Source organism: Ailuropoda melanoleuca, chromosome 16 (genome assembly GCF_002007445.2).
Source record: "Ailuropoda melanoleuca isolate Jingjing chromosome 16, ASM200744v2, whole genome shotgun sequence".
Taxonomy (NCBI): Eukaryota; Metazoa; Chordata; class Mammalia; order Carnivora; family Ursidae; genus Ailuropoda; species Ailuropoda melanoleuca.
In genome coordinates, this window is record NC_048233.1 from 50,188,123 (window position 1) to 50,213,100 (window position 24,978).

At 36.9% G+C, this 24,978-nt stretch overlaps 1 protein-coding gene across 4 annotated transcripts in view; it reads right to left on the bottom strand.

The window, feature by feature from the left end:
• PIK3C2A (phosphatidylinositol-4-phosphate 3-kinase catalytic subunit type 2 alpha) overlaps positions 1-24,978 on the bottom strand; it is a 97,407-nt gene that overhangs the window by 44,879 nt on the left and 27,550 nt on the right. For all 4 annotated transcript variants that reach the window (XM_034645836.1, XM_002925145.4, XM_034645835.1 and 1 more), the window contains exons 3-8: positions 14,538-14,641; positions 6,714-6,871; positions 4,679-4,799; positions 3,850-3,961; positions 2,341-2,420; positions 2,146-2,209 (exon numbers count right to left, since the gene is read on the bottom strand). In XM_034645836.1, the coding sequence (XP_034501727.1) occupies positions 2,146-2,209; positions 2,341-2,420; positions 3,850-3,961; positions 4,679-4,799; positions 6,714-6,871; positions 14,538-14,641 (639 nt within the window). The remainder of the gene's footprint in view (positions 1-2,145; positions 2,210-2,340; positions 2,421-3,849; positions 3,962-4,678; positions 4,800-6,713; positions 6,872-14,537; positions 14,642-24,978) is intronic.

The following is a 24,978-nucleotide window of genomic DNA, read 5'->3' on the forward strand; positions in this document are numbered from 1 at the left end:
TCTGTGATAAGACATTTGAGTGCAGACCTTAATAAACTGAAGGGTAAGCCATGCAAATATCTGGGGGAAGAGGATTAAAAGTAAAGGGAACAAAGGGGCACCTGGTTGGCTCAGTGGGTTAAACATCCAATTCTTGACTTTGTCTGTCTATTGACTTTGGCTCAGGTCATGATCTCAGGGTTGTGAGCTCAAGCCCTGCATCCAGCTCTGCCTATTTAACACTGCTATTAAGGTGAATAAAAGTCAGGGCGCCTGGGTGGTTAAGTGTCTGCCTTCAGCTCAGTTCATGATCCCAGCATTCTGGGATTGAGCTCCACATCGGGCTCCCTGCTCAGTGGGAAAGCCTGCTTCTCCCTCTCCCACTCCCCCTGCTTGTGTTCCCTCTCTCGCTGCCTCTGTCAAGTAAATAAATAAAATCTTTAAAAAAAAAGTGAATAAAAGTCATCACAAACATAAAGCCCAAAATTAAGTTATCTTCCAACCAAATCTGTTCCTCTCCTGGTTTCTCCCTCTCCAACCCCTCTCTCCCCCTACCCATCCTCTGCAGCTAGCAAGCATCTTCCTAACTGATTTGTTTCCATTCTCTCCCCCCTTCCTCACTCTATCCTAGCTAGAAAGACAGACCTTATACATACTAGGCACCCTCCTGCTCCCCTGATAACCAGATAACTTCTTTTTCTCCTCCAGTTCTTTGCTCAAATTTATCTTCTCGATGAGGACTTCTCTGAATACAAATGTTGAAACTGCAACATTACCCTCCTTTATTTTTCTCTGTAGTGCTTACCACCTGATGTAGCACATGTTTTGCTAGTTTTATTGTCTGTCTCATCCAACTAGAGTGTAAACTAAGAGCTGGGATTATAGTTTCATTTGTTCACTGCCATATCCCCAGCACTTACAACAGTCCTCACAATGAGGAGATATTCAGCAAATATTTATTGAATAAATGAATATGTTTATATGCTGACAAGAATGTATTTGAAAAATTGAGGTCATCCTAGAAATTTGAGAGTCATCCTACACTATTTCTTCTCTTACATCTCATTACTTACCAAAATCTTAACAATTTTATCTCCTAAATATTCCCCTCCTTCTTGACTTGGCACACTCATTACCTTTCACTTGGACTACTATAAAAAACCTTCCTAAGTAGTCTCCCTGAAACCAATCCTGACAGAACTAAATCTAACTTCCATAGTATGGCCAGAGTGATTTCAAAGCTTAGGACTAAACAAATCACCCACCCCATCCCACCCACTACCCTCAGCTAAAAATGCCATAAATGGCTAGAGCAGGGGTCAGCAAATAGCAAATATAAATAGTTTAGGCTTTGCAGAACATACAGTATCTGTCCCAACTACTCAACTCTAGCATTAGAGCACAAATGCAGTCACAGAAAATATATAAACTAATGGGTGTGGCTGTTCCAAAAATTATTTACAAAGATAGAAAGTGGACTGGATATGGCCCTCTAATCTAGAGGACAGAGTAAAAGTTAACATGGACTGTAAAGTGGTAACTTATATCTGGTTATCTACAGTGTCCTCTCCTAATCCTCCTGTCACACTCTGTACTCTATTACAGAAGTGCATATATTTCCACATATGTATCACACCTGTGTGCTTTTGTTCACATGCCCTTCCCAACTATCTTCTAGCTAAACCATACAGTTGATTTGGCTCAGGCAAACTCCCTTTGTAGAGGCTTTCCATGAACTCTCAAGTTGGAAGAAGTGCCCTTCTTTGATCTCCCAAAGAATGCAATGCATACCTCTATACTACGTTTACTACACTATGTTGAAATTTTGTTTAAATCCATCACTAGTTTTAAGTTCTTGGTAAGTGGGGACTAGGTCTTTCATTTTCATAACTCCGGCATCTAGCATAGAGTAAACATTCAGTTAATGCTTTCTGAATTAAACTGAAGTGTCCTCTTAGTAATAAAGCTGAAATGAGGTGAAGTGCTGACTCATGCAACATTGAGAATTTTGGTTAACAAGATGGGTCACAAGTCACCAAACATCAACAGCAAGAATAGTTTAAATCATCCTTCTAAAATATTTCCTCCAACACCACACTAATATTTAAGATAGAACAAAGACAAGAATCCTTCAGTCATCATGCCAAAATGTGAATTAAGACTTACTTCAATTTGAAGAGCCAGTTCCACTTGGTTGTGGTAAGAATCTAAAAGTTCTTCAACAGGGTATCTGAAATAAAGAACAGTTACTGTGACTGAAGGATACCATACACAAATGATTGTTTTATTCACCAAAATAAAGGTTATTCACATCCAAAAGCAAAGTTTGAAAATCTGGAATTAATGCTTTAGATGCCACACCTTGTCATGACTTCTTTATAAGGTTTTTCCATTTGATGCAGGTATTTGTTTAAATCCACAGGTGTTTTATCATCTTCTGCCTAAAAAAATATATGTATACACACATTTTTAGCAAAAAAATAAAATCCATTCTTTGGTCTTTCTATTGCCAAATTAAATATGGTTAAGTGTATGATAAATTCTTGAAACTAAAGTGATTTTTCAGAACAGAGGCTAAAATATTATCAGAATTAAATACTATTTATAACTGAGTCAGGAAAAAAAGCAAGTCAATATTCTGAAAAATTAGTTTTAATGCTTTTAAGTTCAGAAATAATATAAGTAGCTGCTAAAGTAATAACTACTTCTGTTTTATAAGGAGTAGAGAGCTTTAAAAAACAAAACTTTTATTTTTTTAATTTTTATTATTTTTTCAAGATTTTATTTATTTATTTGAGAGAGAGAGAGGGAGGGCACAAGCTGGGGGAGAGGCAGAGGGAGAGTGAGAGAGAGAAGCACACTCCCCACTGAGCAGGGAGCCTGATATGGGGCTCGATCCCGGGACCCTGGGATCATGACCTGAGCTGAAGGCAGACGCTTAACCGACTGACCCACCCAGGAGTCCCAAAACAAAATACTTTATTTTAAAGATGGCTAACAGCTAAATGAAAATGAAGGTAGGGTTGGATCAGATGGGGAAGAAAGCACCTGAATGTCTGCATTATTTTTCTAATGATAATCAGATTTCCTCCAGGCTTACCCCCCATAAACAAGATTCCAGTCTCTTCTACCATAAGTCTTTATTATGCAAATATACTCAAAAACATCACTCCTTAAGAAACTGAAGAGAAGTCACTAAAGATTGCTAAAATGTACTCAATTTCATGAAATAGTTTTCACCAAAATGAAACAAAAACTATGAAACATAGGAGCAAAACCTAAGAAAATAAAGTAGAAATGACTGCTATTTTTCCATCCAAAGTTCTACCAAATGAAGAATAATTCTCTTTAAAGATTAAAATTTATCAAGTGTTCATACGGTAATAAAACAGCCTAATTTCCTGCATTTTAATTTGCTTTAACTTCAAAAGAAAGTACTGCATTTTAAAAAGAGAAGTTTTCATTTGGTGCAGAATAATGTATTTTTCTCAGTATGATGCAAAAATCAATGTGGATCTTTTCTTCCCCCAAATTATATTTAGTATTCAAAATCTTTCCCCCTTCCTCCTTTCTCTTTGACCCCAATGTTTTCATTCTTGTGTAAAACCATTACAAATCAAACTTCTATTTCCTCCACTTTGATTTTCAAATATGCCTCCAGCTCAGACTAGTATGCTACCTAAGACTCCATGATTGAAAAGTTCCCCCCATCTGCTGAAAACCCTTGTTGTGGATAGAATTAGTTCATCATTCCAATCCATTCACCAATCCAACCCAGAAATCTTGGAGAATGCACAAATTCCAAATTGGCTAATTACAGAATTACTCAGATTCAACCAAATGCAATTCAGTTATAAGGCACATACTTACTGTTCGGGCCAGATCTTGGCACATTGCGTTGAAGGTCAAAAGTTGTAGTTTAATCTCTGTGTCCCATTTTCGGCAGTTTTGAATATATTCATGACTTCCAAGGCAATGATTACTATTAAAATATATTAATTATTCATCAATGTTATTTTCAAACTAGAAATTACAGAGGTAAGAGTAAAGTATAACTTGTATCAGCATCAGAAATTGAAGAAAATGGTAAAATGTAGAGATAGTTTTTTAACCAAGTGTGGGCACTTATATAAAAGAATAATTCTACATGAGAAGAGTCACAGCACAGAAGAAAGAAGATGAAGATGAAAAAATAAGAAATATAAGGGCAGGTAACTTAAAATAATGAAATTCATAAAATAACTGGACTAAAAGCTAGATACAATTATCTGGTTCAGAAAAAAATTATAATGGTATTTCAGGCAACTAAAAAGGAAGTCACAACTGACCACTGTGTGAAAAGTAATATTACATGCTACAAAAGGAAAATGGAGTCTAATAATGAAGTGACTATCGACTCTTAGCAGAAAGAAAAAAGCCATTAAATTCACTTATCATCAACCAATTACCCGCTGTTCTTCCCATTTAGGACTATATGCTTAAGGGCAATACCACGTCTTAATTATGTCTGATAATCTCCACTGTCTTAAACACATCTTAAAACAAAGTATTATCTCCATATAAGCTTATTGATCCAATGAATCAATTAAACAGGACCCAATGTATTCTTGGATTACAAATTTAACTTGAAATTTTTCTAATTTAACCCCTTAAAATTAAATTTCTGAAGATGTTGCTCAGTAGTTAAATGAATACTTACTTTTGCAGTACTTCCTCTTGACCACAAACTTTCAGAACATAGCTGCCAACATCTACTTGATTCAAGTCATCATGTACCCAGCAAAGGGCTTGCATTATAATGATTTCTACAGTAGAACTCACTGTAAAAGAGGCATCATTTTCATTTTGCTCACTTAATTCTATATGCTTACTGAGAATGTAATTCTTATCATTTAAGAGAGCACTAAACAATAGAAATATAATGTAGGTCACATGCAGAATTTAAGATTTCCCACTAGCCAGATTGAAAAAAGTAGAAACAGGTCAAGCTAATTTCTACATGTTTTATTTAACCTAATAAATCCAAAATGTCATTGCAACACATAACCAGCATTTTAAAATTACCAATGACACATCTTATTTCTTTTCAAATTGGGTCTTTGAAATCCACTGTGTATTTTACATGTATGGCACATCTCACTCTGTATTAGCCACATTTCCAGTACTCAATAGCCACATGGGACTAGTGGTTACTGTATTAGATAGGGCAGATGTAAGCTAAGAAAGCCAACTCCCTATTACAGACTCCTCCAAAAAGGTTGACATTTAGCAGTATCTAGCAAAAAATGATTTAAACCAAATCATGAAGGCGAAAAAAAAATCACCTTTTTAATGTTTGACATGCTCCTGATAAATTTTCTAATGAAAAATAAAAACATAGCAAGTAGGAAGTATTGTTCAATTATCATTCTTGACAATAGCTGGATACTAAGATTACAACAAATTAAAAATTAAAGTAACCTTTTAAAGTAATCTATTTCTATACTTAGAGTTCCTATGTTCAATTTAGAAGACAAGTGTTAAGTTCAGACTTCACGAAAATCAACAGCCTGGCAAAAAAGGACATAAAATATCTAATGCAGTGGGGTACATTCCTGAATAGTCAATTGTATGGTAACACTTACCATTTGGACACACTTCTACCATAATATGGTTAAGTTTCTTAACAAAGATGTACATTGTAAATGTGCACATTTATGAAGAACCAAACTACACGTATTTGAGATACTTTCTCGAAAAATAATCATTATCTTGATACATCAAGTCAAGCTTTGATACAAATTAAACCATTTGTCATTAACACTTACTATTTCTATTAAGGGGCCTATTGATCTTTCTTTACTTCAATTGTAGTAGTAATTCTTACAACATATGGGTTTGAAATAATTCCCCAAATCAAAACTTAAAATATGTTTTATAAGAATAGTTCTTCCTTTAGAAACTAAAAGAATGATTGTTATAGTTGGCTAACATTTTTGTTTCAGATTCATATTTTTTTCAAAGAGCCTTGAAAAGTGCAAAGCTACAAAGAAAGTATCCAAATATTGGATATATTCCTAGTCATAACCCCTACAGAAAAAAATGGCATCATTTTTAGGCCAAAGTACTGTAGAAATATAGGCTCTTATTCTACTGTTGGAATCCCATTAAAACAATATACATCACGAAAATCAATACACTATGACAAAAAATTTCCTACAGGCTTTAGGATACATTTCTAGAAAGGATATCCATCCCAAATTTGGAAGAGAGAGTTAGAACCAAAGGAGAATGATCTTCTCCTTAGAGGAGCTTAGCAAGACACCTGGAATTTCAATTTCATTGACAGTTCTTTATAAATAAGCATTATTCTTGCCATAAAATGAAAAAAAGAAAAAAAAAGAATTGGACTATAATTAGCCTTTCAATCTCATGCTTTGGGACCTTGAGCAAGAGCCACCAATTAACCAAAATTACTCAGCATTTTTCAGAGAAATATGCAGTAATAAAGGTAAACTAATTTCCCACTAGTCCTAACCTGAAAATTATCCAAATGAATGTCAACTTTTTGCAAAGGGTAACTAATGAATGTTAAGTATTTTAACACACACACACACACACACACACACACACACACACCCTACAAATTTTTTTAAAAGGATACCTAATGATAACAGGGTCAAGATTGATTAAAATTAACATTTTAAACATTTCTCCCTAATCAGAGCAAGATAGTTGGGGAACTACAAACCTACCATCACATGTAAAAGTAACTGGCAGTTGAAATCCTTCAATTTCAATGGAGACCTTCACACTAGCATTTTCTCCACATATGTTTCTTTGTACTGTAACTGGACTTAACAAATAGCCTGGATTTGTCCAGTGGTTGGTATATGGAAAGTTGGTCTTCAATCTGTTCACAAGAAAGAAGAAATTAATTTTTTTTAAAGCTGCATTTGAGAGCCCTAAACAAAACTTTGCATGCTTACAGCCATTCAATTCTGTGTCTTTGTTCAATTCTAAGAACAGCTCATGAGAACTGTAATGAATGGACCCCAGTCAAGCTCCAAATACCAGCATTTGCCTTTTAGATAAAAGGAATCCAAGAAAAGAGATTAAGTACTGCCAGGATATCTGTGGTAACATTATCAACATTAACCAGACACACACTGGATACAAGGCATTAAATGAGGTTTTCTGCTTCAGATTTTTTAGCTATACAGTATAATTATACAAAATGTACACTTTTAATGAATCCACTGAGAATACAGGCAAAGTAACCCTCAACTGCAATTGCGAGAGGGATAAAAAGTTCGTTGTCTTTTAAAAATCTTTTTCTTAGGGCCCTTTCCCCACACTTTGGGGGAAGGGGGTTGTGATAAAAAATCAAAGTGTAGTGATAAAAAATCATTATCAGATTTACACTGCTATAGGCCTTTATTCTCTCAAAGTGATTTCTAAAACTTAGGGAATGGCAAGAATTGCTTGTGAAGTTATTCACAGAAAAAACATAGTTTAAATTGAAATACATGAGTATGGTATATGTGGCTCTACTCCAGACAGCACTTCTGTTATCAGCAAACAAAGGAAAATTCGATGCCTTATTTAAACTCGTAGCCTTCCTTTAACTGACTTTTTTCTGGAGGTTAGAAGACAAGATCCAATTCTCCTGTCTGCTTTTCATAGGAATATAACTGGAATGAATGCTTGAAGTATTGTGTATTTGCTTCTGTAGAAATTAAAATAATCAATAGGAATAGAATAAAACAGTTTGAGTTGACAAAAAGAAAAGGTTCAGGAGAGGGGCACCTGGGAGGCTCAGTTGGTTAAATGTCTGACTTTTGGTTTCGGCTCAGGTCATGATCTCAGAGTCCTGAGACTGGGACCCTCGACCGGCTCTGTGCTGAGCATGGAGTACGCTTGAGATTCTTTCCCTCTCCCTCTCCCTTCCCCTCTATTCTTCCCCCTGCTTGAGCACTCTCTCTCTCTTAAATAAAATCTTGGGACACCTAGGTGGCTCAGTCAGTTAAGCATCTGCCTTCAGCTCAGGTCATGACCCCAGGGTACTGGGATTGAGCCCCACATCAGGCTTGCTCTCTCCCCTGCTCATGCTCTATCTCTCACTCTCTCACTCTCTCAAATAAATAAATAAAATCTTTAAAAAACAAAAATAAACTGCTGGGGCCACTGGGTGGCTCAGTCGGCGAAGCATCTGCCTTTGGCTCAGGTCATAATCTCAGGGTCCTGGGATGGAGTCCCGCATCGGGCTCCCTGTTCAGCAGAGAGCCTGCTTCTCCCTCTCCCTCTGCTTGTGCTCTCTTTCTGACAAATAAACAAATAAAATCTTAAAAAAAAAAAAAAAAAGGTTAGGAGAGGCAGCAAGTGTAACTGTGCACAGTCTCTAGAGTCAGACAACCTGAGTTTAAACCCTGATGTTACTACTTACTAGCCATGTGACCACAAGCAAGTTACTGAATCTGTTTCCAGCTTCCTCTTTCACAAACTGAGGATAATACCAAACTACTACCTTCATAAGGTTGTTGTGAGAATTATGTGAACTAAGTTTATAAAACAGAGCAAGTGCCTCGTAATAGAGGCGCTATAAGCATCTTGTCAAATGAATTAAAAAATCTTTGAGTTCTGCACTGTGGTCTTAAGCACCACAAAAGATCCAATATTAAAAAGAAGAAAAGTAAGTTTAAAAAACTAATATAAGTTGGGGTGTCTGGGTGGCTCCGCTGGTTAAGCGTCTGCCTTTGGCTCAGGTCATGATCTCAGGGATCAAGCCCCATATCGGGGCTCCCTGCTCAGCTGGGAGTTTGCTTCCCCTCTCCTTCTGGCCCTCCCCACCACTTGTGTTCTCTCTCTTTTGCTCTCTCAAATAAATAAAATCTTCAGAAAAAAAACTAATACAAGTAATAAGCTTACATTGATATTGGAAATACACCTTTATACACGGACACAATATCTTCAGATATTTGTCAAACTTATGCCTCCACAATGTAATGCCAAGACCCTCATCGGACCTTGCCTAAGATTCTTTTTTCTTATTTACTAGGTAATCTCTTGTTTTCTACAGTATAAAATACATGCTTACAGCAAATCACATAATTAACTAATGCATGATCTATTACAGAATTTCGTCTATATCCAAACAAGGATTCAAGTCTCAGAAATCCTTAAAGATGATGAAAGGACAATCAGAAATTCCTGATAATAGCTCAAAAAAATAGCTCAGGAATTTATTAGACAAAATTTCCAGTGATAAGAGCTGCATTCAATGAACTTAATTTGGTAGGGGGGAACCCTTCATTTCCTTTCCTTAAAGTGAGTCCTTTTTTGAATACATGAACCCCAATGTTTATAGCAGCATTATCTATAATAGCCAAATTATGGAAACAGCTCAACTGTCCACTGAGTGATGAATGGATAAAGAAGAGGTGGTATGTGTATACACATACACACACACACAATTGAAATATTACGCAGCCATAACAAAGGATGAAAGCTTGCCATTTGTAACGACATGGATGGAGCTAGAGAGTATTATGCTAAGAGAAAAAAGTCAGAAAAAAGACAAATACCATACGATTTCACTCATATGTGGAATTTAAGAATCAAACAAATGAGCCAAGGGCAGAGGGGAAGAGAGAAAGGCAAACCAAGAAACATACTTTTTTTTCTTTATGTAGGTTCCATGCCCAGCATGAAGCCCAGAGTGGGGTTTGAACTCACGACCCTGAGATCCAGGCCTGAGCTGAGATCAAGAGTCAGATCCTTAACTGACTGAGCCACCCAGGTGCCCGCAAGAAACAGACTCTTAACTATAGAGAACAAAGTGAGGGGATGGGTTAAATAGGTGACAGGGATTAAGGAGTGCATTTATTGTGATGAGGACGGGTGATACATGGAAGTGCTGAATCACTATATTGTACACCTGAAACTAATATTGTACCATATGTTAACTAACTGGAATTTAAATAAAACCTTCAAAAAAATGAGTCCCTTTTTTACACATCAGTGTGAATGTATTTAATACCAAACATTTGTACATGTAAAACTGGTTAAAATAGTAAATTTCACATTATGTATGTTTTATCACAATAAAAAAAAATTTTTTTCCTAAAGATTTTATTTATTTATTTGACAGAGAAAGAGACAGCCAGTGAGAAAGGGAACACAGGCAGGGGGAGTGGGAGAGGAAGAAGCAGTCTCCCAGGGGAGGAGCGTGATGTGGGGTTCGATCCCAGGACTCTGGGATCAGGCCCTGAGCCAAAGGCAGACGCTTAACGACTGAGCCACCCAGACGCCCCACGCACAAAAAATTTTTTAAGTAAGGAGCACCTGGGTGGCGCAGTCGGCTGAGCACCCCACTCTTGGTTTTGGCTCAGGTCATGATCTCAGCGTTGTGAGGTCATGCCCCATGTCGGGCTCCTTGCTCTGCACTTGCAGGAGTCAGCTTGAGATTCTCTCTCTCCTCCTCTCTCCCGCTCTCCCTCTGCCTCACCTCTCATCCTCCCCGCCACGACGCTCTTTCCCTCTCTCAAAAAAATAAATCTTTAAAAAAAAAATTTTTTTTTAAAGATTTTATTATTTCACAGAGAGAGAGAGAGAGAGACAATGAGAGAGGGAACACAAGCAGGGGGAGTAGGAGAGGGAGAAGCAGGCTTTCCACTGAGCAGGGAGCCCAATGTGGGGCTCAATCCCACGACCCTGGGATCATGACCTGAGCTGAAGGCAGATGCTTAATGACTAAGCCACCCAGGCGCCCCCCCAAAGAATTTTTTTTTAAAATGAGTTCTATCTCTGCTTGACAGCTTGGAAGATAATCCAGAAAAAAACAGTAATTTCGTTTCTATAAAACTGAATTTTTTTTTTTTATTCTTATGGTTTGGTTTGCTTCATCAAAATTGGGGGAAAATTAAGATGGTAACAGATTCCTTAAAGTTGGGTTATTTTTTTTTGTTTGTTTGTAACTCAACTTTTAAACATACGAAAGCAAATTAATAAACTGATAATTGCTGAATTATTTATTTTAAATATAATAAACCATATTTTTATGGACACTCTAAGTCATACATTGTAGCTTGATGTTCTTAAGTAATTACCTGTAAAGATGACTTTTTTAAACTCTAATTTTCATTTTCTAAAATTTCTACTTCCTTGTCACCACCAAAGAAATGGCTTTGTTTGCTTGTTTATTTTTTTTTCTTAAAGATTTGCTTATTTATTTTAGAGAGAACAAGAGAGCAAGAGAGAGTACATGAGCAGGGGAGGTGCAAAGGAGAGAACCCCAAGCAGACTTCCTGCTGAGCACAGAGCCCTCGGTGGGGCTCAATCCCCAAACCCAAGAGATCACAACCTGAGCTGAAACCAAGAGTCAGATGCTCAAGTGACTGAGCCACCCAGGTGCCCCTTTGTTTGCTTGTTTAATGTGGCTCTACAGTTCAGGAAATTTAAATCCTTTATAGTTTATTTTCCTAGTGTGTGCTCTATCAAGCTGAAGTTAGGTACAGACAGAGCCAAATCATGCAAAATCAGGACAGGAAAAGAGATAAAAATGAGGGCTTTAAAAGGTAAAAAATAAAAATTAGGGAAGTCAGTATTGTTTAGAATAAAATTACCTAAATGCAGAGGTGAAGTCCTTGAAAACATACAGGGAATCCTAGGGAATCAAGACACTATTGCAGGATATAAATACTAGATTTGAACTATATAGGAAAAAATGAAACTAGAAAGCTATTTAAAATTATAAGTGTAAAGTGTTGTTACTCATCCTAACTCCTAAGAAACCATCAAAAATTCTGGTACCTAATGTTCCTCTAAGAACTTTCTCTGAGGGGCGCCTGGGTGGCGCAGTCGTTAAGCGTCTGCCTTCAGCTCAGGGCGTGATCCCAGGGTCCTGGGATCGAGCCCCACATCAGGCTTCTCTACTAGGAGCCTGCTTCTTCCTCTCCTACTCCCCCTGCTTGTGTTCCCTCTCTCGCTGGCTGTCTCTCTCTGTCAAATAAATAAATAAAATCTTAAAAAAAAAAAAAAAAAGAACTTTCTCTGAAACTATATAACTAGCAGATATAGCAAGCTTTGTCAATTATGATAAATGGGAAAGGAAAGAAAACAAGAAATAAAAACCAGAAAGATGCAGTAATGATGAAATGTCCTGAATCACAGCATTATAGTCCTTTAAACTAAAAGAGACTCTTGAAATCACTAGTCCAACTCCCTAATTTCACACAAGAAAAAAAAAAAAGGCTTAGAGCCAGCAATGTATCAGTCTATTATACAAGTAATCTTAATTGCAAACAAATATCCTGACAAATCTCTCATAGCTGAGTTAAAATGATTAAATGAGTCATTTTAGATTTCAAAAAGTAAAGAGTTTAAGGAGTAAGAGTATAAATACTTGTTTAAAAACTCCAGTGCACAGGGCGCCTGGGTAGCACAACGGTTAAGCGTCTGCCTTCGGCTCAGGGCGTGATCCCGGCGATATGGGATCGAGCCCCACATCAGGCTCCTCCGCTATGAGCCTGCTTCTTCCTCTCCCACTCCCCCTGCTTGTGTTCCCTCTCTCGCTGGCTGTCTCTATCTCTGTCGAATAAATAAATAAAATCTTTATAAAAAAAAAAAAACAACTCCAGTGCAGAAATGACCATACTGAAAAAGTAGAGCCATTAATTTCTTCAAGGGACACCCAATCTCCAAAGTCACAGGGGAAGAAGAGAGGAGCCTAGAACATGGCCTTCAAAACACCTCTGCTTCTTACTTCTCTGAAATATTTGTTGCGATCACTCTCTAGTAATGGAAATAAAATTACAAAAAGAAGTCATTATCTCCTTAGTTCATCTGGGGTTTCAGATTACATAAGCCATTGTGTGTGTGTATAAATAAAAATAATCATTTTAGCTTAGTGGCAGAGTCTGTGTAAATAACTCTATGATTCAAATGGGGAGAAAAGGTAGCTCTCAGACAGCCTGATTTCTCAACCTGCAAAGCTTAAATGCATAGTCACTCAACACAGTCTAACAGAAAGCATACAGGGCTTATTTAGGGAGAAAACTGAAGGAACTAGATAAACACATAACAGATTACTTCCAAACAATTAAGGCAAAAGAGTATTTCCAAATTATTAACCACACACACATGGTATAATGACATGAAGGCAGAGGTAATTTATAATGTATGTAATTTGAATACTAAGACACCTAAATGTCTCTTCTATATTAAATGCCTGCTGAAAACAGAATTTTAAAAATCCAGTTAAGAGTAACCTGTGCAGGGAAGAAAAAGTGGCTCTACTGATATTTTTTCTTCTTTTTTCTCCCCTAAGGTATTCTGAAGAAAAGAAATGCTAGTTAAGAGGTAACAAAGACAGAATTTTAATAAAATATTACCAATAGTCTAGAAAATCTAGTTAATAAGCCCCTGAAACATTAAAATGATGTATATATTCAAAAATGATTTGGGAACCCCAAACTGCTTTGCTTAAAGCAGACCACACTGAGTAAAATACTGAATTCAGAATAAATCCCTCAGTGGTGATATACTTTCTTTTGATAACAGATTTCAACCCCTTGGCCACAATGTTTGTTGTTCCACTCTTTCCTTCCGTGGGATTTTTCTATTTGGTGCTGCCTGAAAGGACTCCCTTTCCTCTCTGATAGCAAGACCATTAGAATATGAAGTCTAAGCTACTAGTGGCTATATTCCCTGCCTTCAATACCGCATATGCAGTAGTAGAAAATGAAGCCAGCATGCAGGGAGGAAGGGCAGGAAGAAGGAAAGGATGAACTGGGAAAGGGGAACCCAAAGGGAGGAGGGATCAACTCAAAGCGTGTTAATTACTAGATCTTGCTGTCACTGAATTCTGCTCCATCCTTCCTCTTTCTGCTGTAGGGGTTTATGAACCAATACATACTGTTCTTGATTTAAGCTAGTTTAAGATGGGTTTCTAGCACCCACAACAGAAGTCCTGATATAATGGAAAGAAAACACACTGAATTAGAAGCAAAGGAGACCTGGCTCTCTCTGCTGCTGGCTAGCTGAATAAATTTTAGTAGGCAACTTCTCTGAGTCTCAGTTTCCACATCTATAAGAAGTATTAGACATATTTAAGATAAAAAGAATATTTTAGAAATACATTATTCTAATCTTCAGAAAATATATTTGCTCCTGTAACCTCCTGTTGTAAAAGCGATCTCTTAACGAAAAAGGACGGTATTCTGAATGTCAAAAAGTTTACAGCAAATTAAGTCTCCCTAAAAATAAAACAGGCATTTTCTAAGTGTACCAAAACTTTTATTTGTTTAAGCCATGTTTTCAATGGTTAATAGTGAAATTAACTGTCTGACCTCAATTTTTTCTTCTAAATACTTACAAACTAAACAGGTAAGGATACAGTTTCAACTGCAGTTAGTGTTAATGTGTTAATTAATGGTCTCAAAATTTTAGGCACGGGAAAACATAATTAAAATTTTTTAAATTTTAGAATTATTAGTACTAAGCTTGTTTTCAAGTTAACTTTTTTAAAAGCAAGCATTTAATAAAAAATAACTTTTAATTTATAAAGAAAAATTCCTTACTTTGTAATGGACTGACAAAAAGCTGCCACTTCCTCATTCTGTACTTCAATTTCTTGTAGAAGAGAACTTCCAGTTGACAAACTACTGGTCCCATTTGGGTCTTTCTGTAACCAAAAAAATATTTTTATTTTAATAGTCAAAGATCGCCAAATGCTAAATAGCAGCACAGCACAAACACATTCTTTCAAAACTACGTACAAAGATATGGAGGGAAAATAAATCCTATCAGTTACAAAGTTTTATATTATAGATTTTTATCTTTGTAAAAGTAATACCAGCTAAGCTTTGAAGTTCATTGGTTTTACTTGCTCAAAAGTAGAAGTAGGCTGTACTTTGTATTGGTCAACAAGAATGGAATGCTAAAGATATTTCCATTCAAAATCTTCCTGAAATAAATGCTTCGGAAACTTAACAGCTGAATAAAATTAAAGGACTATGCTGTTTTAAGAAAGTGAAAAGATCAAACCCATTTGGGACTCCTCTAGTAACCAGGAATTCTATTTTTTCAACTTTGGCCCCGAATTCCAAGAAAACAGCTGGTTCTTTACGTAAGTGAATGAGTTTTAGGAGTTAGCAGGCATTTTCCATGTTAATAAACTTATGCAAACATCAAAAGTTTATTGTCTGATCAAACTGTGCAATGCTTTAATAAGATAAATTCACTACCCAAGCATAGACAAACAGCAGAGTTAATTTGGAAGTGTCTTTTTAAAAAGAGATTTTATTTATTTGAGAGAGAGCGTGCGCACAAGTGCCTGAGCGGGGAGGTGGGGGGTTGGAGGGGTGGTGGCTGAGGGAGCAGAGGAGGAGGGAGAGCGAGGGCGAAAGAATGTTAAACAGACTCCATGCTGAATGCTGAGCGCAGAGCCCAACATGGGGCTTGATCTCAGGACCCTGAGACCATAACCTGAGCTGAAACCAAGAGATGTTTAACAGACTGGGCCACCAAGGCACCCCCATTTAGACGCGTTTTGACTTACTACATAAAAATACTTAGTCTGACACAAATTTCAAATGTAAATTTCTTTTGAAATTAAACTGAAATTAATTAAATTAAAATTGGAATATTCTCAATTCAAAATTAAGTGAATGAGAATACAGTACATACATTTCAAGAATTGTAATGGAATTCATTGACCATGGCACACAAAAATACCTTGTCAGAAAAATTATTGAAAATTTAGGGAAACAATTCCTTTATGAATTTCCTTCTTTTAAAATGTGTCAGAGCCCTTTCTCCTAGAATGTGATATGCACATTTAAGAGGGAAAACAAAACAAAACATAAAACAAGCCTTGAGTTCTAGAAAATCACAACTAAAAATAACACAGCTCATGAGAAAAACAGAGTTAAAGCAAACAATTCAAAATCAGTGTAACTTTGTAATCAAGGCCTCAACCAAAATAACAAGTCCTTATAAAAGATACGCACACAGTTAAATCTCCACTTGACTTTGCACCTAGCATTATGGTCCTAGATCCTTTGAAGCCTTAAACCCTGGAACTCCTGCTTCCTCCTTTGTGATATGGATTCTTGAGGGCATTTGCTTCTAGTCAAGCCCAATTTCAGCGAGGTTAAAAATATAATCTAGGATGTAGACAACTTCACGAAAGTTCTTAAAGCAGAGACAGGTCTTCACAGCTTCTTTGTCCGCACTTACTGCTTTACCAGAGAGTTTAACACTGAGTCGCTTCAAGAATGATTCCATATTCCACAATCAATCACCATCTTCACTAGAAGACAACACTTCTGCAGGATTTCCAATGTTTTTCTTAATATTTTCTCACATTACTAAGGCTTCCTCTTTAATTGTGAGAAAGTTTGTTCTTGATTGTTTTAAAATGTTACATGCTGGAAAGATTATGTCTGAATTAATGCCACTTCTCCACTTTACTGACATCAAGCTGATATTAACCAATTACATAAGTTAATTTGTGTTACAGAAACAAGCACTGTAGCAAATAAACCATATAACCCTGAAAATGGGATTTGATATTTCTACAAATTCTCTGGTCTGACATATCAAGTTTGCCATAATCTAATCCAATCGCATTTCCCAGAACTTCCCAAATGATTTCTATGTTCCAATTAGCTTGAATCATATCCTGTTCCTAACAGAAACTGAACTATCCTGCCTATGAATCTTTGTTTTAGTGTTCAATGCCTTCCTCCTAACCTGCCCTCAAAACCCAAGTCAAAATCTGTTATTTTTTAAGGCCCAACAAAATGCTACTTCATCTGCAGTGCCCTTTATGATTACTCAGCATGAAACAATTCTCCCCTCCTACCACTTCTAAGTACTTAGTCTGAACCAAACACTGTATCATCACATCCTGTTTTATATTTGCCATAATGTGAAAGTCCTTTGAAGATAAAAATCTAATTTTATTGAATGTTATATTCTTGTAGAACTTTATATCCAGTTCAAAAGACACCCAATCATTGGTTCAATTTGGGAAAGGGAGAACAGAGAGTTATTAATAAGTATAGTTTGTTTTATAAGATGAAAAGTTATGGGAATGGATGGTGGTGATGGTTGTACAACAATGTAAATGTATTTAATACCACTGAACTGTACACTTAAAAATGGTTAAGATGGTAAATTTGGTTATGTGTATTTTACCACCACCACCCAAAAAAATCTAGCAGTTACTGAGCATTTATTACATGCCAAGCCCTGCTATAAGCAATTTACAAGTATATATGTTTCATTTATTTCTCACAAAGCTCTAGTAGGTGGGTAATGTTATAATCCCCATTTTACAGGTTAAAAGGTGGTGCACAGAGAAGTTAATTAACAAACACAAGGTCACACAGCTAATATAATCAGGATTTCAAACCAGGCAGCCTAGCTTTAGAATCCCATGCCTAATGACTCTGCCATCTAACCTCTCAAAAAAGTCCCCCTAAAAAACTTAAAAACACAATGAGAAAAACATTATGACCTTTTCAGAAGCAATGCTAAAGAAAACTTGTATTTTTGCTTGACCCAATAATCATCTTTCCTCCTTTAATTCTTTTTCATATTTTACTTATTAACAGATTTTGAATCTCCTTAGTGGCATTTATAGGTTTTAAAAAAATTTTTTATAGATTTTTTTAACCAAAAAATTGTATTATTCAGAGTGCCTTTCATGAATTAGGTCTTTCCTTTCAAGAAGGTTATAAATTTCAATTGACAGTGACAGAAATAGGCTACAACTAATTGTCTAGTCATACATCAAGACAAAAACACCACCTGAAAAGTTAACTCAAAAATGTTTTTGTTTTTACAAAGTAAAAAACAGTTGAGATACCAAGGTGTCATCTCATACATTAACATTAGGTTTTTTTTGTTTTTCTCCTTTCTGGAACAAAAAAAAAAATTTTTTTTTTAAAGATATCTCAGTGAGGAGGCCATCTCACATGCCTTTATTTTTTTTTTTAAAGATTTTATTTATTTATTTATTTGACAGAGACAGCCAGCGAGAGAGGGAACACAAGCAGGGGGAGTGGGAGAGAAAGAAGCAGGCTCCCAGCGGAGGAGCCCAATGTGGGCCTCGATCCCATAATGCCAGGACCACGCCCTGAGCCGAAGGCAGCCGCCTAACGACTGCGCCACCTAGGCGCCCCTATTTTTTTTTTTTTTTTAAAGATTTTATTTATTTGACAGAGAGAGACACAGCAAGAGAGGGAACACAAGCAGGGGGAGTGGGAGAGGGAGAAGCAGGCTTCCCCCTTAGCAGGGAGCCCAATGCAGGGCTCAATCCCAGGACCCTAGGATCATGACCTGAGCCAAAGGCAGATGCTTAACAACTGAGCCACCCAGGCGACCCCCCAATTTTTTTTAACATTTTACACTTTCCACCTATTCCCTCAAAACCTCCCTTAAATTCCACTCAAACAACCTAGGCATCAAATCATCTCTTTCCTCCATTCATCTTGCATGAACCTTTATGCAGCATTCAAGGCTTTCTATGTTGTAATGCAGTTATATGCACACACACGGTGTCTCTTCCTTCTAACCCAAGTTCTTTAAGGATTCGGCCTGTGAATGGTTAATTTGTAACCCATACATTGTATCCTCAAATATTTTTCAACGAACCAAAGAGACAAAAAATTGCTAGGGGTGCCTGGGTGGCTCCGTCATTAGGCATCGGCCTTTGGCTCAGGGAGTGATCCCAGCGTTCTAGGATCGAGTCCCACATCAGGCTCCTCCACTGGGAGCCTGCTTCTTCCTCTCCCGCTCCCCCTGCTTGTGTTCCCTCTCTTGCTGCCTGTCTCTCTCTGTGTCAAATAAATAAGTAAAATCTTAAAAAAAAAAAAAAGTGTGTATTCACATTTAAAAAAAAAAAGAAAAAGAAAAAATTGCTAATGCTATTATCTAATATACAGAAGAAAGAAAGAAGAGGTCTAGGCGAGAAGATAGAGAGTTCTCCAGTAAACATTTTAGGTTTGTAAATTCATGTAGTTGTTTGGTTACCATCTACAAGTATTCTATTCCAGGGCTAAAGACATAGATTTGAGGATCATTTAATTTCTGCAATTTTCTACTGAGAAATTTCTCTCTGCTAATGGCTGTAGGCATCCATTAAGATCAATGAGAGTGCAATATCCCATATATATACATATGTAAAGAGATTTACTATATGACATTGGCTCCTGTGATTATAGAGGCTGCCGGGTCTCAAGATTTGTCAGTTGGCAAGCTGGAAACCCCGGAGACAATGGTATAGTTCCCAACTTAGTACAGCAGGCTCAAGACCCAGGAAGAGCTGATGTTTTAGTTGGGAGTCCAAAGACAGGGAAAAACCCATGTCCAGCTCAAAGGCAGTCAGACTGGAGGAATTTCCCCTCATTAGAAGTAGGGTCAGCTGCTTTGTTCCATTCAGGCATTCAACAGGTTGGATGAGGTCCACCCACATTAGGGAGGGCAATCTGCCTTTACTCAGTCTACTGATTCAAATATTAATCTCATCCAGAAACACCCTTACAGATAAACCCAGGTTAATGTTTGACCAAATGTCTGAGCACCCCAGGGTACAATCAAATGGACACATAAAATTAACCATCAGAGCATCTCAACCAGAGAACCAAGGAGTCATATCATTGCAGGAATGTAGACCAGTAGCTTTCAACTATCTTGGAGCCTCAAAATTAAGCACTGACCAAGAGAGTACAGGTAAAAGATATTAAAGACAACTAGAGCAAATCCTTGGAGAAATGCCTATGTTTAGAAGCTAGACAAAGGAAAAGAAATCAAAGATTACAGGAGGAAAACTAGGAAGTAGATTTAACTAGGGCCACAGAAGAGAAGTTTCAAGGAAAAGATGTAGTCAACTGTTGCAAATGAAGTAAAAGAGTGAATATGGTCACCAGATTGGCAATTAGTATTCATATTACCAGAAACAAGCTTCTGCAATATGATAAAAACAGGAGAGGATGGTGAGAGACTGGAAGGGCAGTAACTACAAATTCTTCTTTAAAGAGTAATGGTAGAAAATACCCTGGGGAGACAAGTACAAGAAAAGAGCTAAAAGAGTGAAGTTTCAAAAAAGTGAAGGAATAGCTCTCTCTTTCATCCAAAACAGAAAGAAGAGGCAAATCTGAGGTGGGTAAATGCATGCAGAAAATGGTCTTAACCTCAGTTAAAAAAAAAAAGTAGTAAGGTCATGCACCAGAGGAGGTAGAAAGGGTAGATTAGGAAAGTGATGAAGGTTTGAAATAACTCACAAAACTCTACCAGTATATGTTTTGTAAAGCAGTTTTAAGAATATGGGAAAGCTTTACACCTACTCAGATGCAAGATTCAGGCCATACTGTCCCAGAAATTAGACTGCACAGCAAATTTTCAATAAACATACTTTAAGCATTACGTATGTGTGTGTGAGTGTGTGTGTATTATATGTATTTATCAGTTACTATTTGGAACAAAGTTAATCACTTCCTTATTTGAATTTTTAAACAGTTTTACAAAGAGACGTCACTAAGCTATTCAAATAGTTTACTACATCCAGCTAGACAATGAAAATCATTTTGTTCTGTGTTCCCTCTTGTTTAGGGGCGCCTGTGGCTCAGTCAGTTGAGCATCTGACTCTTGATTTCGGTGCAGGTCATGATCTCAGCGTAATGGATCAAGCCCCAAGACATGGTCCAAATTCAGCGTGGAGTGTACCTGGGATTTTCCTCTCCCTCTGCCCCTCCCCCACAAAATAAATACAATCTTAAAAAAAAAAAGATTCCCTCTTGTTTAAAATTAATGATAGACATTCTGCCAATGGGGGATATAAATGTTTATAATGTTAATATAGTTAACTTTTAGGAAGAATCAATACCCATAGAACTTTGCAAAGCCAGTACTATGAAAATAATTTTATTCACTACTAAAATCTTTGCAATCTGCTCCAAGTAGCTAAATTTATAGCTATTAACTGAAACTTAAGTTGCCATAAGACAGTTCTAAATTCTATGCTGCCTTTTCCTGGTATTGGTCACAAAAATCTGAACCAAAGCATTTAGATTATTATTAACAAAAGACACTAGAAGGAAACAGGAAGTAAGCTTGCTGAGTGAGAAGAAAAACACTCTTTCACCACAAAGCATAAAATTCTTACAGGAAATGAATACTTGAGCATGTAAATTAATTATAAAGAATAGGCATTACAATCTTATTTCCCAATAAAAAATATAAATCTCAGGGAAAAGTTTTTAAATAAGGACGAACGGTGTCTGAAAAATTAAAAGATCCATGCCTGTTTGTACCACAGACTTTGAAAGTCAGCCTATTATCAGTGTTCTCTTTACCTGCCCCTTTTGGCCTAAATCAAACCAAACTTTATCTTCATGTACACAAACAAAATGATGAAATCTTAGTGTTAATAAGTATGAACTTAGAATTTTTTTCTTTTTTTCTTTTTTAAAGATTTTATTTATTTATTTGACAGAGAGAGAGAGACGGCCAGCGAGAGAGGGAACACAAGCAGGGGGAGTGGGAGAGGAAGAAGCAGCCTCCCAGCGGAGCAGGGAGCCCGATGCGGGGCTCGATCCCAGGACCCTGGGATCAGGCCCTAAGCCGAAGGCAGACGCTTAACGACTGAGCCACCCAGGCGCCCCAGAACTTTCTTTTGATAATAAAAATAATTTTACAGCATTTGTAACAAGTACACACCAAACCTCTGATTGAAGACTTCAGATAATAGTGCACTGAACTGAGAACCTGACAGGAACCATCATTATTAAATGACTATTTCTAAGTTCCACTGTCAATATTTAACTATAATACCTGCCTCCTTGAATTTTCTTCCTCATTGGTCCTTGTTATATTTTCTGGAACAATGGACTTTAAAATTAAGTTACTAACCTGAATTTCTCAATTCACATCGAAAAATATGAACAGGATTTGTTTAATTTTAACCTTTCTGTAAAACTTTCAGCACCTGCTACCACTTGTCTGTTATAATCTAGCACAAAATGCTACTATACTGTAGCACAAAGGTAACATACTTCATGTACTGTGAAATTTAGTACATCACTATTTCATCTTTTTTACAAGAATACCATGATTTTCAGTTATTCTACTTCCTGAATTGGTTTGAGAAACTATGTCCAAAATACAAAACTTTATTTTTTTTTAAAAGATTTTATTTATTTGAGAGAGAGTGAGAGTGAGAGAGAGAGAGAAGGAGAGGGAGGGAGAGATCACGAGCAGGGGGAAGGGTAGAGGGAGAGGCAGACTTCCTGCTGAGCAGGGAGTCCAATGCAGGACTTGACCCCAGGACCCTGGGATCATGACCTGAGCTGAAGGCAGACGCTTAACCAACTGAGCCACCCAGGGGGCCCCCAAAATACAAAACTTTAGAAGAAAGAAAAAAAGTCCATTTCCTCTTACATGGGAACTTTCCAAACTTTAAATATTATTCCTGAAAGGGATCCCAGAACTCATCCAGTCTGATGGAGGGACAGAAGCAGAAAAATATTCACCTTTAGTCCAGAAGGCTGACCTATAGCCTGCATAGTTTCGGTAAGGTTGCTAAGTTCTTAAAGGGTCTCATGACTGCCTATAAATCTCACTGATAATTAATATCAAACTGAATAAGCACCAGAGAAATATTATGAAGGTAGTTTTACGAGTAGAAATTCAAAGACATCTATGATTTAATACTCCCTGCACATCCCCTCCCCCTTGAGCACTAAGCATATAACCATCAGCTTCATACAAGTTAAGCTCTTTTTGCCCATGGGTCCTGTCCCTGTTCTAATTAAATAAACTAAGTTGCTCCGTGAAACATCTCAAGAATTCTGTCTTGATTATCACATTCAACGATCCGGCAACATAACCATCTTTATTTCATAGATGATGAAACTCAGATCCAGGGAGTGACTTATCTTCAATTAATATTCTCTTCAAAAAAAAAAAAAAAAACCAACACAACTCTTCTTCAGGCAGAACATTTCCAATCTTTTCAACAGTTCCTTAAAGGACACAGCTTCTAGATCCTGAAAACTGTAGTCATTTCTTCTCATGACACACTCTAGTTTGCCAGCGGCTCCTCTTAGAATATGGAGCTCACACAAAATTATTAGGTAGGATTTTAATAGAACAGACTATAATGGAATGATTAACAACTGCATTCCTCAGCCAGGCTGCACTTAGACTCCTTTAAGACTGGGCAGGTAGCCTAAGCCACCTCAATTCAGAAATTGTGCCATTTAGTAAAGCTGTTGATACACACATTCTAATAATCAAGCTCCAATCTGACTGCTCAGCTGATCAAGTCATGCTATTTTTGCTTACCTGGCTTTGCATACTCATGTTTCTCATAAAAACAGTTTGCTCACTGCTTGATCCTTACCTCCCCCATACTTAAACTTTTTGATTTTTTTAAAGTAGGCTCCACACTCAGCATGGAGCCCAACGTGGGCCTCAAACTCATGACTCTGATTTCAAGACAGGAGCTAAGATCAACAGACACTCAACTGACTGAGCCACCCAGGTGCCCCACCCCATACTTAAAGCAAAATCTACAGGCTTCTGTTAAAACTGATGCTCAGAAGCCTAGTTAATTCTTGGTGTCTGAGCAACTAGCAGTTCTCTGCAACTTGCATGTGATCTGATTTCCCAGATCTTCCTAGGGAAACTACCTACCCTCATTAGTCCTGGAAGATATTCTCTGCAAGCACCACAAATATGGAAAATATCAAGATGGTAATATGACAAATATTAAAAATAAGGAGGAAAAGATGTATGCAGGGAGACAATGAAAGGTACATGGGTATCACAGTCCTGTCCCCACCAAAAGAAAGGGTGGAGAAAACAGGAGTTGAACTATAAGAGACCAGTCTAAACTAAAGAGAGGAAAAGGGAAAGGAAGCAGGGTTTTGCAGCAAAAGTATTAACAACCTAAACTGCAAAGAAACTATTTCCAGGGTACTTTATTTTTATGTTTTGCTATTTGTCTTGTCATATTCCCAATTTCATAGGCTCCTGAGGTATGAAGAAACTAAATTTAAAGTTATCTAATCAAGAGGTTCCAAATGCCAGTCCAAGGGAACATGTTAGCTGCACAAGAATCACTTATGGAAGGAAATTTTTGATAAAAGTTATCTTTCCCCTCAAATTCCAAAATCTCCCTCTTCCTCCCACCCCCAAACACACAAAATCAGGACTGAATAAGCCCAAACTCCTCTGCAGGGCACTGTAACATGCATGTTTGGGAAGCTGATTATTTCACCCATGTCTGACTATCTCCTGTAACAGGAAACTTAACTACTTCCAAAATAGCATGTTCTATTCACTAAAAAGGGGGAAGGAAGAGCGATTTTAGAGTCACATGGGTCTGAATACCAGCTTTACGAATAATTCTATGGCATTTTTCTTAAGCTCTAATGTAATATTATGGAAATTTTCAGACATAACAAAAGTAGAGAGAATATAATAAACACCCACATATCCACCACCAGCTTCAATAATTATCACATATAGCCAATCTTGTTGCATCTATAAGCACCCCATTCCCAGCTCCTCATTCTATTAAAACTATAAAGCAATTTATTACACTTCATTTGCAAATTCTTCAGTATACATCTCTAAAATATAAGAGCTCATTTAACTTCAATACCATTATTACATGAAAAAATTAATAATTCCTTAACTTCTTTACATTTCCTCAACTGTAAAATAGGTATGGGTTGCTCTGTCCTCATAGGATTCTTAGGAACTCTCTATTGTCTATTAAAAAAAAAAAGTGCAGTTTGAACATTTACACACAAAAAGAATATAGCTCTTAGATTCTGAGTTCTGATCTTGGATCACTGGACAGTAAATAATTCCAGTGATCCAGAAACCTTAAGATGATAACCACAATTCATCTAGAATGGTAATCTCAGCTCACCTGGAATAATGTTTCCCTTAGTGGATAAATGACTTTCCAATCCTGAGAAAGTTAGAATTTAAGACAGATAA